Source organism: Podarcis vaucheri (assembly GCF_965113315.1).
Source record: "Podarcis vaucheri genome assembly, chromosome: 3".
NCBI classification, from domain to species: domain Eukaryota; kingdom Metazoa; phylum Chordata; class Lepidosauria; order Squamata; family Lacertidae; genus Podarcis; species Podarcis vaucheri.
The window spans coordinates 81,914,610-81,930,102 of NC_138761.1; the positions used below are offsets into that span (position 1 = coordinate 81,914,610).

Genomic DNA, 15,493 nt, shown 5'->3' on the forward strand with positions numbered 1-15,493 from the left:
TGTTCTGAAGAGCTGCATAGTAAGCAGTCATGCGGTTTTTACCAGCCTGCCTTGTTCCATGCAAGTGCGTCCTTTGAAACTGGTGAGCTTTGCTGCTGATCTTAAAATACAGCGCTGCAAGTTGTCACTAAATACACCTTTCAATACAATTTGCAGGATTTTGAAGATATTACAGCAGAGGTGAGCCTTGAGGGGAAAATGGAAATGAATGACGGTTTAGAAAAGGAAGCAGTTTGTGAAAAAGCCCTTCTTTCTCATCACTCAATGAAAACAGTCATGACGATTCATCAGCAGCTGTGCCTTTACTTTGCTCGGTCCTTGTGGTATCAGCAAAGCCTGTCCTCCCATCAGGCGAAGCATCATTTGAATACATTCCTTTCCTGTTACCAGACTGGTGCTTCGCTGGTAGCTCACTTCTATCCTTTGATTGGTAAGGATTTTTCGTTTCTGCTTTCAAGTATGCTGTGCTTCAGTGGCCAGAGAATCCCCATCCTTTTGAGGGAGCCATAGAATCCCCCCTCCAATATGTTGCACAAGTGTGTGTGGCACCTTCCTATCTCTCTTTTTTTTTTAATGCTTTTTAAAGCATTAAAAGCAAAAGCAAAAAAAAAAAAAAAAAAAAGGCACCTTCCTATCTCTTACATAAGCTAAAGTGCTCCCTGCAGCATACCCAGCGCTGCCCTGCCATCTGAACACGGCAGGGTGAGGCCATTAATAATGGGCTAGCTGTCTTCTTGTTAAGGAACCCCAGGTAAGCTTCCATGGAACCATCATTCAAAGACCGCAGCTGTGCTTTAAAAATCCTGTGTGTCTACCGCTAATGGTTGTTGAAGTATGTACAGTTGTACCTTGGTTTTCGAAAAGCCTAGTTCTCGAACGTTTTGGCTCCTGAATGATCGAAACCCAGAAGTGAGTGTTCCGGTTTTCGAACATTCTTTCGGAAACTGAACTTCCGACGGGGCTTCTGTGGCTTCCGATTGGAAGAAGCCGTGCCTTGGTTTTCAAATGTTTTGGAAGTCAAACGGACTTCCGGAGCAGATTCCATTTGACTTCCGAGGTACGACTGTATCTCTAAAAAATAAGTAGACAGAATAAACTGAAATGTTTAGCCTTGGCTACATCTGAGGAGCTACGTTCTCTAAAACAATCCCATTGCAGTTGCACCTACCACTTCACGACTTATTTGTTGTTTGTATTCAGAAACCCATTTTCCCACTCACGTTTTATATACTTAGCTTGAGCCTTAAAAGGCCAACATGGCTTAAATGATTGGTCTCTCATTTCCCTGCTTAAATAATGAGCATAATTCAGTTTGGGTTAGGGTTAGTTGTATGTGTAAAATACTACTGAAGGCAATAGGGTAGGTGAGATTTTATTGCAATGGGTAAATGGAATCTCCCACTTTCAAATAGCACGATGCGTTTCCACCGAGGGAAAGTAGCATGTTTGGTTCTGCTCTTTATTCAAGAATCTAAATGACACTAAAAACATAGTAATAAAGTAAAACAAAGCCTTGTATAATTGAACTTGGACAGCCTCTAGGGTGTGGGTGGTCATTTATTGAAACTGTTTCCCTGTGATCTTGTTGATTTGCTATGCAGAGGGTATTGGTAGAAAGGCATTCTAGGTTATTGTTCCTAGAATTAAACATTCCGGTCTTAAGTGCCTCAGAAGTAGATACTCACAGAGGCTTTTGGAGTGAGCTTTCACTTTATATAGTGATGGGCTGTGCAAAACAATTGCTCTAAGACACATTTGCCTCTGAGCTTATCCTTTACTGTTTTAATCAATGTGCTGTTTAAAAAGATACGGAAAGCTTTATTGCCTTAATGACTTTGTCTCTCTTCTTGCCCCCTGGACGGCCAAATCATAGGATCTGAAATGAATGATAATCTCCATGGCAGCCAACTTCTAGCTAGCACGATACTGCACAATACACTTTTTGAACAGGGGGCTTCAGAACTAGTCCTGCAAAACGAAGGGCCTTATGACTTTTATCACCATCCTAATATTCAGCAAGTGCAACAGTGTCAACATGTTCTTGAAAACTTCACAAAAGAGGTGAAAGCACTATTGCAAGAATGGCCAGACCACCCTGCGCTTGTCCAGGTAAGAGTCTAGACTTTCAGGAACTGAAGCAGTAGCTAAAATAACCAGAGTTCAATTTATATTTGCTTTGTCCTAGGATTCCTTACATGTTAAGGCTTTGCATGGATGGATAGCACCTTCCACAGAGAAAAGCATACTGCTAATCCCCTAAATTTGTTAGTATGTTCAGCTATATGTGACAGATGAACGTTATATCTGCTATTAGCAGAAGAGATGAGATCTTGCAATGCAATATGAAATTAAAAGTTCTGCTCCTTTGTGTTGTTGATTAGTTTTAAGCTTTAGAAAGCGACTGCCAGAAGCACTGATTGTCTTTCATTTTGCAGCTTTTGGTTGTACTGGACAGAATCCGTAGTTTTCCACTCTCCAGTCCCCTTTCGAAGTTCCTGAATGGCTTGGAAATTCTGCTGGCCAAGTCCCAGGTAAGAAATCAGGGGGCAAGTGGCTGTTTGTGTGTAGCCAGAAAGGTGAGAAGAAGTTAAGAAACTTCTGTAATACAGCTGATTTTTAGTAGTATAGGAAACACCAAATTTACTAATAAAGGAAACTTATTTGTTGAATGAAGGTGATTGCATTTTTAAATTTAAAGGTGTAGATAATGGGCAAGCAAATCAACTTTTTTATCAACATTGAAATGTATAATTTCAGTTTTTGTCTGAAAGGCATCTTTTCCTTTTCTAGGATTGGGAGGAGAATGCTAGTCGAGCTGTCTCTCTTAGGAAACATCTGGATTTGGTCACTCAGCTGATCATCCAGTGGCGTAAACTGGAACTGAAGTACGTACTGCCAGTTCCCTTTGTGCTGAGTATTTTCAAGTGTAAATGACCAGGGTGGGGGGGACAAACCAGATCAGGGGTTTGCTCACAGCATCTGGAGCAAGCTCAGAAATTGAAGGGAGAGATGTGGAGTTTCATTCGTCTACACAGCTTCTTGCTACATTCCAGCATGTCTTCTATTTTCTACCTTCTAGATCCCTGTGGGTTTGGTTTTTTTGTATTTTTCTTCAATCCTTAGCCAAAGAAGAATCCCTGTTCTTTCAAATATAGATAACCTAGCAGCTTATGCAAAATAAATGTGCTACATTCACTTCTTTAAAAATCTGATTATTTACTAATGCAGATGTTTTTAAGTTTTCATATTTCAGAGCTGATGTTAGTGCAGAGCAAAAATAACAGCCTTACCTGTACTGTAAAAATAGTTGTTGTAAAAATTGGGCTGCTTTCTAAGAAACGTGTACCCATTGATCTAAAAGCAAGCATGGGTGGGTGGTGATAGGGCTCCGAGATTTAATGTTCATTAATAGGTCTTTCTTTTTCCACTTGCATTGACAGCTGTTGGTCTGTTAGTCTGGACAACACAAGGAAACATCACACAGAAAAGTCAATGAAACACTGGTTTTCAATCTATCAGATGATTGAGAAATATAGGCAAGAACAGACACAGAAGAAAACTGAAGGTAACTATTGATAACAGAGTGGTAAAAGAAATGCATGCTGTTAATAGAAGTGCATACACTCAAGGATACACATTTCTATAAACTGATAAAAATACAAATGGTATATGATCTATATCTGCATTCGCAATTCTCTATTACATGTCCAATAACCAAGTTTAAAGCTTCTTTCAATATGTAGCATATTGGAGAAATCAAGTATTCTTCCATCTTGATTCGCAAGCCACTTAACAGGCAAATCTTGTAACTGCCTATATTATTGAAATGTTGAGCAGTCCAACTGTGTATTGCTGTTCACAAGAGCTGTGAAAAACCACATTAGCCCACAACGCTGCTGACTTCAGAAACCATGGCTCTGTAAACAGGGCACACAAATCTTGGCTTGTTTTAAACCAGATTGACGTCCCAAGTGGGCAACTCTAGCTGAAAACAACCCAGTATAGACCAAGCACCTGTTATCAGTGCCAAAAAAAATCTTTTATGAAGTAGGCAAGATCACATCTGAGCAGGACGTACGCCTTTATTGTCTGTCTGGTGGACTCTATACAACCTTTTCCTTTAATGTGAAGTGAACTGTTAGTAAAGATACTATTGAATTAGTGAATAATATGATGTGTTTATGGTGTTGTCTTTTCTCCTCTTATTGAACTGGTTCCCTTTAACCACTGTTAAGGCAGGAGAGGGAAGTTTCCTCCAGAGACAGGAGGGCTTGGAGGAGGGAGCAATTATTCCTGCATCTGGATTACAGTTCCTTAACTGTAGGTAAAAGGCAGCCTGCATTGCATTGTGCAGGAAGGCTTGATTTTAGGGAGGCAGAGCCTGTGTCAGTGTTAGTTCCCTCTGAAAGGGCCATAATGGATGTTGTTTGCTGCCAAATTGTATTTAATGTCAAAAATGAATTTACATGCCATCTTGTCCTACCCCACTCCCACCCCTTTCTTCCCTACAATCCCAACTTCATGAAACGGATAGATGTGAATTTAAAAGCACTGCTCGGCACACTGCAGGCTTTCATAGAAGGGTCAACATTGGGGGAGTTTGACACACGGCTTCAGATGCTGCTGGAATTCCACTGCCATGTCTTGCTGATGCCACAGGTGGAAGGAAATGGTAGGTGGTTGCTGTGAAATGGGCCAAAGCCAGATGCCAGACTTGGGGGGGGGTGTACTTTAGCTCCACCAGGTAGCCCTGGGTGGTGAACGCATGCACACACAGAATTAAAGAGAGCAGAGTCGCTCTAAGCATGTGCTCAGCTTTCCTTTATCAGCTGCCTGCTTTGGGAGCAGGAGAGCTTGCTGTTGTTGCTGTTGTTAAACAGTTTGCTAAGGGTTTCTGTCTCCAGCCAGTCTACTGTGGAACAGCTGGAGATCTACCAGCAGATCCAGATCTGCCTTCTGCCTACCTTTGAGCTTATGTTTCTTTTCTTTATTGCACGCAGTTGAATTATTATTCCTAACATTTAAAAGAGCTCAGCTAAATTTTCCAGTTGTTATTATTATTTTACATTGAAAGTTTTCTCAAAAAGATACTGGCAGAATTGCAGCATGGTGTATTCAACCCAGTTCTCCCCTGTAGCTTGCCAAAAAACAAAAGTAGATTATTCTATGCAAAGCACTGAAGGGAAGATTAAAACTTTCCCCACACCTCTTTGCTTGTCTTCCCCTTGCAAAATTGCCTGAAGGAATCTCTTGATTGGAAGGGGGCTTTGAACAGATTTTCATTATTAATTTATTAATTTTCTACCCTGACCTTCCTCCTAAAGGAACCCAGGGAAGCAGACAACAAGGCAGCAATACAGTAGAATTTTAAAAACAACCTCTTGAAACTTACAAATTTAAGAAAAGAGAGCTTGAAACTTACAAATTTAAGAAAAGAGTCCTTGAAGATCCCTAAATCCTCAGGTGCGAACAAAGATGCATGTTTGTATGAAACCCGTTCTCTCTTTTTCAGACATGCTGTGCAATGTATTATGGAATCTCTACAATTATTATAAGCAGTTTTCAGAATGTGTCCAAACCAGGCTGACTGAACTTCGGCATCCGATAGAAAAAGAATTGAAGGTGAGAATAAGATTTCTTGGTGTAATAGTATTCTCTGGTTGTTGGAAGTAAAGTTAGTTCAAATAAATAGCTAGGTCCTACCCTGCTTTTTAAGTACATCTCTTCAAACCAGAAGCACATGTCCTCTCAGCAATTCTTCATTCTGTTTAAAATAAACATCATAGTTTATTGAATTGAATATTTTTCAGGAATTTGTAAAAATCTCTAAGTGGAATGATGTCAGCTTTTGGGCTATAAAACAGTCTGTGGAGAAGACACATAGGTAAGTACGAAATGTTGATGAGATATTGGGCATTTGGGCATCAGGAGGATTATATCAGTTATCAGCCCAGAGACGGGGGGGGGGGGCTTGAAACATGTCCTCTGGAGACTGCTCTCCTCTTACTTTTTTCCTTAAACCCACTCTAAGAATGGTTAAGGGGAGGGTAAATGCAAATAAGTCAATAGTGGGATAACGAAATTATACACCTGAGTCATTGTCCCAAGATTCTGTCACTGTGAGATTGCAGAGCCAGTCATTGACAGTATAAATCTTAGCTACCAGTATAGTGTTAAATTTTGCTTGGGTTAAAATATCTGTCTTAACTGTCCTGCATGTGTCTAATGTGCAATATTAGTATCCGGATACTCTTCTTTTGCCACTCCCATAGCATAGTGGTGACTGAGGATATACTGCTTTGCCATAACTGCGTTGGATAACTTAATATGCATACACTCAAAGTGGATTTTTAACTTTTTAAGTTCCCTTTAACCATGTTGTCGTGGAGCTTGAGCGCTCACCCATATTGATGGTCCTTGTTTTCATCCCTGTCTTTTCCTGGGTTTTAGGACACTTTTCAAGTTTATGAAGAAATTTGAAGCTGCTCTCAATGAACCCTGCCGTTCTGCCTTGGTGGAAACAGCAAAAGAAGAGCAACTTGCTTCTTTGCAGGAAGCAGAGACATTGGGCAACCAAGAAACTAAAATTCGGAGCCTGAACAACATATTAAGAAAAAAACTGACTGCTAGGTCCCATTCTGCTCAGGTACCTGGAGTTCTCATTTGCGTTCAGATGGAATGGTAGGCATTCTTAACCTGAGTGCTGGATTCCCTTGCTGCGTATTGGAACACTCTTAGTTGTAACCGTGATATGACAAAATGTTTGAAATGATAACAGCGAAACAGGAACGTAAACTTTGTTCTCAGTGCCGTCCTAGTGTTTCATTGAGAGGTGACCAAATGTGTGTTTTTCCCTGATGGACACAGGAGCCAATCCCAGAGGGGTTACATCACACCCTACTAGGCTAGACAGGAAAACTCTTTTGCAAATCGGTAGGCTGTATGCTCCCCTAACTTTTCCCAAGTTTCTTTTGCTTACCGAGACTAGCAGAAGTCCTTTCTCCTCCATCCTGTGCTTTGACTTTTCCCCTACCTCCGAGCTTGCACTTCTTTTTTTCTCCCTCTCTTCAGGGCAGCCCAAGATTACAAAATAGAGGCAGCCTTCTTACAGAGGGCTCTGCAGACTGCTTTCTTCTCTGGTCATTGGGTACTTTCTGAGAAGGTACTTTTTCTGATGAGTGAGAGGACCACGCCCTGCATGCATTCTTAGGCTGCTTATGGCTGCGTTGCCTCTCTCTGCCTTATTCACTTGTCTTTTATCTGCATAACTGGAAAGGTGACAAAGTCCTGGTTGCTATTTTTTTATTTTTTTATACTTATCAGTTAGGACTCCAAGGCTTCCAGGGACATCCTTTCAAGCTTCTCTATGAAACGGGAACTGGAGAAGCTCCTGGAAGGGGGTGTGGCTGCATTCAAGTTTGCAATAGAATTTTCCTGTCTAGGCTAGTAGGATGCGACATAACCCTCTGTGGCTGACTTCTGTCATCTCACAGTAAGTACCCAGTGACCCAGTAATACGGCTGTTATTATAGGCCAAGACCACAGGTATTTGTAAGCCAGCATTTCCTTCTTCAGTAGTGACCAGCCAGATGCCTTGGGAAGCTGACCAAAGGGCCCAGTGGCTACCCTCCGTTAGGTTTGAAGTCCCATTCTTCACTCGCTAGGCTAGTTGGTACTGATAGGGCCCGTAAGTCTTACCAGAAGCACAAGGGATTTCAGTCACCTGGACTTTTGCCTGTTGTGAACATTTCCCCCGCAGGCTGCTCACTTAGAGGATATCCAGGGAGACATTTTTCACCCAGAGTCCCTTCAGGGCCGCTTACCCAAACTTACGAAGCGGATGGAGAAGATATGTACATCTCTAGTGAAGAACAACTCGTTCTTGGATCTGGTGGAGAGCCTTGACAATTTCACAGGTAAAACTTTTATTACAGCGTAACATTCAACAGGAAGGTAATTGGTTTTTCTTAAGAATTGCTGGGTTGGAGTGGACGTGCTGAAATTGACAGATTGCTTTCTGCTGCGCTCCTCCTTTTTACAGGTGACGTAATTTCCTCTTCCCATGAGCTGCAGCATATGTCTTTAAATCCAGCTGCAGACAAGGAAAAGCAGAAGTCCGAGGCCAAACATTTACTCGTGCAGAAGCAGAGGGCCCTAACAGAGCTCTTTAAAAACCTGGCTAATACAGGTAAGAGGAGCTGGAACTGCTATTCTTTGGAGACAGCGAACAAAAATAAGCAGTAGTCACCCCCACTCCCACTCCTCAAACTAGCAAAATGCCATGTGAGTGTGTTTGGCACTGCCCATGATTTACCTCCATAGGCACATGTATAGTGTACCAAACGATAATAGCTGGGAGGTAGGTAGTACAATTGGGTTAGAATGAATACTAATTTGAAATGGTGGAATGAATTTTTACTGTATTGCTCTTGACACACACATATTCTAATGCACACAGCCATGCACACAGAAAGGATAGGGTCCAGAACCTTTTCATTATTTATTTATTGCATTTATATCCCACCTTTCTATCCAAGGAGCTCAAGGTGGCACACGTGGTCCCCCACCCCCACCCTCTTCATTTAATACTCAGAAGAACCCTGTGGGGTAGGTTAGGCTGAGAGGCAGGGCCTGGCCCAAGGTCCCCTGGTGAGCTTTGTGGCCCAGCGGGGATCTGAATCCTGGTCTCCACACTGGCTCTGAAAGCCATTTCTGCTGGTTAGTTATAGCCGCTTGTTTTCTCTGCTCCTTTCAACTGCTAAAGCTAAATTCTCAGAATCATCTGTATCAGCCATCATCACTTAGGTGTTGGAGAGGAAAAGGCATGACTGGATGGACTCACTAAAAAGAACATCCATGTTGTTTATTTCAAAAAGAAAAATTAAAGTTAAATGTATTTTAAATATCTTCCCAGGGTTGTCATATCGCAAAGGCCTTGCTTGGTCTCGTTCAAAAACTTCCCAGGACCTGCTTTTCCTTCACCCATTGGATTTGAGCAGTGCATTGGCCTTGGTGAACTGCACACAGAAACTGGACGCAACGTATGTATTTTCTGTTTCCGCAGCTACAGTTTTGACCTCCAAAAGTATCTAATTGGGGTTTTTCAATACAATATTACCGTTACCTCGTCTGTTTATTGGTATGCCACTTTTCCACAGAAATTGTGCCCGAAGTAGCTGACAACATAACAGATGCACAATATTTGTTATGCACCTATTAGAAACCTTTATAAATAATCAGAACTAATAAGGACAAAAAGATCAGTACACTTAACAGTGCACAACAACAGTGCAAATAAATTAGGTTATCCTAAAAACCTAAAGAAATAGAAAAGTAGCAAACAACTGCATTATGGACACACCTGTACCTAAAGTTTTGGTTCTAAGACATGATCTTGCAGCATCCAAGGACCCTACCCCATATCTCACCTGGACTTGTGCCGCCACTCTCAAGCTGACCAGCATTATTGTGGGCTCTCGCCCTACACAGCAGTCAGTAACTTGCCATCCAGACACCAAGGAACGTACATTCATGCAGGCTGGGGACCATAAACAGGTCTCATCATGGAATAGTTCCTTCACCCTGATTGGTGACTCCAAAAGGGATTTCCATTGCAGGGATAGTCCCACCTAAGGATAGTATCTCTTTTAGTGAAGATAGTTTAAGGCTAACCAGATGTGCCATTTCTCACATACGTTACTCTTGCACCAGTGACTTACCTTTAATAAACAGCTGGGGGTTGTGGCTGTTAAGAGTTAGCCCTGTTAAGAGTTGTGGCTTCCCTCCTGTTAGTAGTGGGAGGAAAGCCGCCATTTGTGCCAGTGGCTGCTTTCTTCCCCTTGCAAACAGCAGACATAGAGGGGAACCCGATTCTGATCAGGACCATGGGGTGGGCGGCAAATACATCACTCCATCTTGGAGCCCTCCCTCCCACCAGCTGCAAAGGAAAATCATCTCTGCAAAGGTGACAAATGGTGAATCTAGTTTGGCCCTTGGTTCGTTCGGTTTTCATTTTAAGGAGCGACTTGCAAATTGTGTAACGTGATATTTTCTGGAACCAGCAGAGCAAAAACATCCGGATATTGCCTTAAGTAAAAATGCATTACAGTGTCGGGGGTATCAGTTACCAAACTGATACCTTAAGCAGGCAATGTAAAGCCGGTTAAGACTGCCTAAAAGCATGGGTAAGCCGAACTGATGCACGTTTTGTGTTTGTGTGGTCGTAGAAAGACTTTGAAATTGCTTATTTATTTATTTTTGTCTCGGATGAACAAAAGTCTTACGCTTTCCAGGTTGCTCTCTGAGATCTCCTTGTCCTGGGATGGATGCCAGAAATACTTCTATCAGTCTCTCGCACGCCACTGTGGGCTTCAGACAGCGTTATCGGCACCTTCAAAGGTAAACAGTAGCTTCAGTACTAGAGATTTCTTTCAAATCTTCTCCTTTTAAAACCTTTGAATAGGCAAGACAGGATCATTCATCATCTAAACATTTGGCTTTTTATTCCAAATCAACATAGTTTTTTCTCAGGCATGTTTATACCTGCCTACATTGTAGTTGTTGAGCAGATAAATAGAGGTAAACTACCAGTAAATCTACCGAGACTTGTCACTTATGTATCATATTGCTTATCAAATGTACCCAGTTACAAACCTTGACATATTCAGAAATCCTTGGCAAGTCACTGAATTGTAGGATTGAGTCAGGTTCACTTTCCAGTTTCATATACAGTGATATCTTGGTTTTTTAATGTCTCTGTTGATGAACATTTCGGTTTTCAAACGCCGTATACCTGAAAGTAAATGCTTTGGTTTTCATACACGTCTTGGAAGTAGAACATGCCATGCGGCTTCTGCTGAGTGCAGGATCCTGTGACCTTGCTGTCGGCGATGAGTTTTTGGTTTTTGAACGTTTCAGAAGTCTTCTGGAGCGGATTACGTTTGAAAAACGAGGTACCACTGTATACCTTGGAGAAAGTGGAGGTGACATTGATGTAAAATAAAAATCGTAGCATATAAACTAGCTGATCAGAGAACAAGCATTTCACCTACCTAGGCATTTACTGACAGCTCTAGTCCTCATAGCATTAAAAGGACACATCCTACTAACAGATGAATTGCTGCTGCTGCTGTTATCGTTCTCTATTAAATTTGTATGCCGCCCTTCACAGGTGGTTCACAACATAAAAATACATTGCGTGAGAACACAACATAAACACCAGTTATGAGTAAAATGCCTAGGTGCTTAGTAGCATCTTCACCTGGCTACTTAAAATGGCACCTGAAGGTTGATAGGGATGGTGCTGGACATATCTCTCTGGGGAGACCATTCCACAGCTGGGATGTTGTGGGGATCTTGCTTTCCTCCCTGATTTAGCACATTCAGTCCTGATCATCCACAGCTCTTAAAATAATAATAATAATATTTTTACCCCGCCCATCTGGCTGAGTTTCCCCAGCCACTCTGGGCGGCTCCCAATCAGTGTTAAAAACAGTACAGCGTTACATATTAAAAACTTCCCTGAACAGGGCTGCCTTAAGATGTCTTCTGAATGTCAGGTAATTATTTATCTCTTTGACATCTGATGGGAGGGCATTCCACAGGGCGGGCGCCACTACTGAGAAGGCCCTCTGTCTGGTTCCCTGTAGCCTCACTTCTCGCAATGAGGGAACCGCCAGTAAAACTGTCATTAATGTTGCTACAATAGCATAGGCTTTTAAATCTGGTTTTCTGGGTGTGTTACTTGCCTGAAAATTGTCCACAGGCTGTAATCCTGTGCACGTTTACCTGGGCATAAGCACCTTTGAATATAACGGGAGTTAGTTTTGAGTGAACAAGCATGATGTTAGATTGGGCTGTACAGTAGTTTGTGTGCATTCCATGCATCTTTCATTGTCAAGGCGTAGGCAGAGTTCCATGCATTTGCCTAGTATCAGTGGGGTGGGGGCCACATTGTTATGGCAACCATTACACAGGAGTGAAAAGTGCTACCTTGTCACACTGCAGGAAATTGGACTGGGCACCGTTGAGCGATGCAAAGGATTCACAGCACACCTTATGAAGATGCTTGTCAAGCAGAGGAGCTCCCTCACTGCCTTGACTGAGCAGTGGATTATCCTGAGGTATTTGGACTTTTGTTTTCTGCGCACTTCTTCAGCTCATTTGAGAAAGGAAAGCATTCTGACTCAAAAAAGAGAGAGGCAGACTGTATACTGCAATAATAGCGCAAAACGTAAACCCTCAGTACATTTCTATGCATGTTCTCTATCCTCTGTTCATACAAGCAAGAGGCATTGCCAGAGTTCAAGGGCATAGAGCGGCACCCAGGATAAATAAATAAACTTTCCGCAAAAGCTGCAGCATTTGGAAATTGCTGTGATCCACTGTATACTGACTGAGGTGTACCGATAATATTTTATTATAAGCATATCTCTTAACCTTGTGAATCTCCTACAGGAACCTTCTGAGCTGCGTTCAGGAGATTGATGCCCGGTTAAACCCTGCCTGTGAATATGAAGTGGCGTTTCCTCCTCAAGACGGTGTTCAACAGTGGACCGATAGACTGCAATACCTTTCAATGCAGTGTGTGGTGGTCCTGGAGCAGCTGTCCTGGTTTATGGAGTGCTGCCCAAAAGGCCAGTCCTTGAATGCTTCCAGAGCAGAGACTGAAGCAACTGAACTGAATTCCCCTTGTGTTCTGAAGTCCATGCCTGGTTTTAACCCTCCAGAGCTACAATATTCCACTCCCATAGCTGCAGATCAGCTGCCCGCTGGGTGCAAGATGCGAAAGCACGACCCGTTGTTCCAGAAGCTGATTTCAGAGGTGAAAGAGATGCTGCTGGAGGTTAAGGCAGTAAAATCAGATGTGGACAGAATCAGACAACTGTCTTGTGAGACACTCTTCCATTCCTGGTAAGTAAGGTACATAGTATTTTATGGGGAGAAAACGGTTTCACTCCTGCAGCCTTCATGCACCCGAATCTGTAAGACTGTGACTTTATTGGCTGCATTGTTCAACGTGGGGCCTGCAGTCAGCCCCCACTATATCCCAAAGAAATGATTGGCGCTGCAGATGTTGGTGGCCCAACCATGGAGGCACCAAACAGTCCTCTACACTGCCAAATATCAAGACAGATGTTGTATCTAAGCTTAAGTGCCTTGGGGGAGAGTCATGCCTTCACTTTTGGAGGAAGTGCGCAGAGGAAGCTTAGTACTCCTTGACCCTTGCATTTCAGAGGACATAATCAAAAACATTAACTGTGCTTCAGCATTATATATGAATTAGGCCACTGTGAGTTGAGAAATTCTAGTAATTTGCAGAGACTATAAACTGGTATTCCTAAACAAATAATAAACTTCATTGGACTAAATAATTCTTGGAAACCGACAACTGTTAGGCCAGTTAGGGACTCTTCTCACCTACCATCTTAATGCTTATGTCTTATTTCTGTATTTGTTCCAGTGGTTATATTATTAGTATTATCATCATCATCATTAGAATACCCAGAGGTTTCAGGGCAGTTCACAGAATAAAATCAAAATATAAAACCACAAAATACATAATCAAAATAAAAGCAACAATCCAATAACCTCCTTTTCTTTTACATTTGTATTTTAATATAATTTGAATTAACTGAAATGCTCAATAAGTAACAGGTATAATAATAATAATATAATAATTTATTATTTATACCCTGCCCACTCTGGGCAGCTTCCAACAAAATATTAAAATACAATGGTCTATTAAACATTAAAAGCTTCCCTGAACAGGGCTGCCTTCAGATGTCTTCTAAAAGTCTTGTGGTTGTTTTTCTCTTTGACATCTGGTGGGAGGGCATTCCACAGGGTGGGTGCCACTACTGAGAAGGCCCTCTGCCTGGTTCCTTGTAACTTGGCTTCTTGCAGTGAGGAAACTGCCAGAAGGCCCTCGGCGCTGGACCTCAGTGTCCAGGCAGAACGATGGGGGTGGAGACGTTCCCTCAGGTATACTGGACCGAGGCCGTTTAGGGCTTTAAAGGTCAGCACCAACACTTTGAAATGTGCTCGGAAATGCACTGGGAGCCAGTGTAGGTTTTTCAAGACCAGTGTTATGTGGTCCCAGCGGCCACTCCCAATCACCAGTCTAGCTGCCGCATTCTGGATTAGTTGTAGTTTCCGGGTCACCTTCAAAGGTAACCCCACATAGAGCGCATTGCAGTAATCCAAGAGAGAGATAACTAGAGCATGCACCACTCTGACGAGACAGTCCGTGGGCAGAAAGGGTCTCAGCCTGCGTACCAGATGGAGCTGGTAGACAGCTGCCCTGGACACAGAATTGACCTGTGCCTCCATGGACAGCTGTGAGTCCAAAATGACTCCCAGGCTGCGCACCTGGTCCTTCAGGGGCACAGTTACCCCATTCAGGATCAGGGAGTTCTCTACACGTGCTCGCCTCCTTTCCCCAAAAACAGTACTTCTGTCTTGTCAGGATTCAACCTCAATCTGTTAGCCGCCATCCACCCTTCAACTTGCGTAAGACTTGTACAGAATCAAAAAATAACAAAGCTTACTATATTGTAAACACAATAGATTAAATCTGCAGCTTCCAGTTAAGTGTGTGGTTTAAACAGTGTAGTGCCTCTTTGTATCATAGAATATTTTTTAAGGTTGGGGGTACAGGCTAAAGAAACTGAAGGAAATCTGCAGGGCTACCTTATACAAGCTGAAGTTCCTTTTCCATTCATGTAAGACAACTTCCAAACCTTCTGTTAAAACCATAGATGTTATGTTTTTAGTATCACAATTGAGTCTTAGCTTGTTTTTCTGATTAACAGTAAGCCCAACAGAAGCGATGTTTTTTGTTAACCCCAGACCCACTCTTTCTCAAAAGCAAATGTGCAGGCTAAAAGGTGGCTTGTTAAAGTGAGCTGTGATTGCTTTTGTCTTCCAGGAAAAGCTTTGAAGTGTGCTCTTCAGGAATAGAATGTTTGCTGAAGGTTTCAACCCAGCTGCAAGATATAGAGTCTTTCTTTGTCCTACCTGAGATGGAAGCCAATCAAGTTTCAACACGGATGGCGTTAATCAGAAGTCTTGTGTACATCCAAGGAGAAATTAATAGAAGTGTGGATGACTTTGCCATTTGGAAGACACAGCTCTTCAGTTCAATTTCACACTGCAATGGTAAAGACATGTTCCTTCTAATCTTTCCACCAATAAAGCAGTTGATCTAAGTATTATTCTGTTATCTCCTTTGGATATTTGCATCTGTGACTAAGGACAGTAAAATTAGATCATAATTTTGTTAGGATCCTAAGTATGCTTACTGAGAACCAAATCTTGCAGAGTTCAAAGAGGCAGTCCTATGTAAGTGTGCAGAGAGTATTGAAGCATTCACAATAATGTTCAATGTTTTGTTTAATGTAGCATGTCAAAATCTTAGCAGCTGTACTTTGGTGGGAGTTGGCGTTTTGTTTATTTCTTGCAAGTTGTTGTTGGATACTTCCTGGGACCTCTG

General features: G+C 42.2%; 1 protein-coding gene across 2 annotated transcripts in view; it reads left to right on the forward strand.

Moving 5' to 3' along the window:
* The window catches only part of MDN1 (midasin AAA ATPase 1), a 91,456-nt gene that overhangs the window by 56,973 nt on the left and 18,990 nt on the right, over positions 1–15,493 (forward strand). For both annotated transcript variants that reach the window (XM_082216995.1, XM_082216996.1), the window contains exons 65-80: positions 157–430; positions 1,874–2,109; positions 2,436–2,531; positions 2,791–2,885; positions 3,441–3,565; positions 4,535–4,672; positions 5,513–5,622; positions 5,811–5,884; positions 6,451–6,646; positions 7,760–7,916; positions 8,042–8,188; positions 8,915–9,041; positions 10,293–10,398; positions 12,007–12,122; positions 12,457–12,912; positions 14,930–15,159. In XM_082216995.1, coding sequence (XP_082073121.1) covers positions 157–430; positions 1,874–2,109; positions 2,436–2,531; positions 2,791–2,885; positions 3,441–3,565; positions 4,535–4,672; positions 5,513–5,622; positions 5,811–5,884; positions 6,451–6,646; positions 7,760–7,916; positions 8,042–8,188; positions 8,915–9,041; positions 10,293–10,398; positions 12,007–12,122; positions 12,457–12,912; positions 14,930–15,159 — 2,683 coding nt within the window. The remainder of the gene's footprint in view (positions 1–156; positions 431–1,873; positions 2,110–2,435; positions 2,532–2,790; positions 2,886–3,440; positions 3,566–4,534; positions 4,673–5,512; positions 5,623–5,810; positions 5,885–6,450; positions 6,647–7,759; positions 7,917–8,041; positions 8,189–8,914; positions 9,042–10,292; positions 10,399–12,006; positions 12,123–12,456; positions 12,913–14,929; positions 15,160–15,493) is intronic.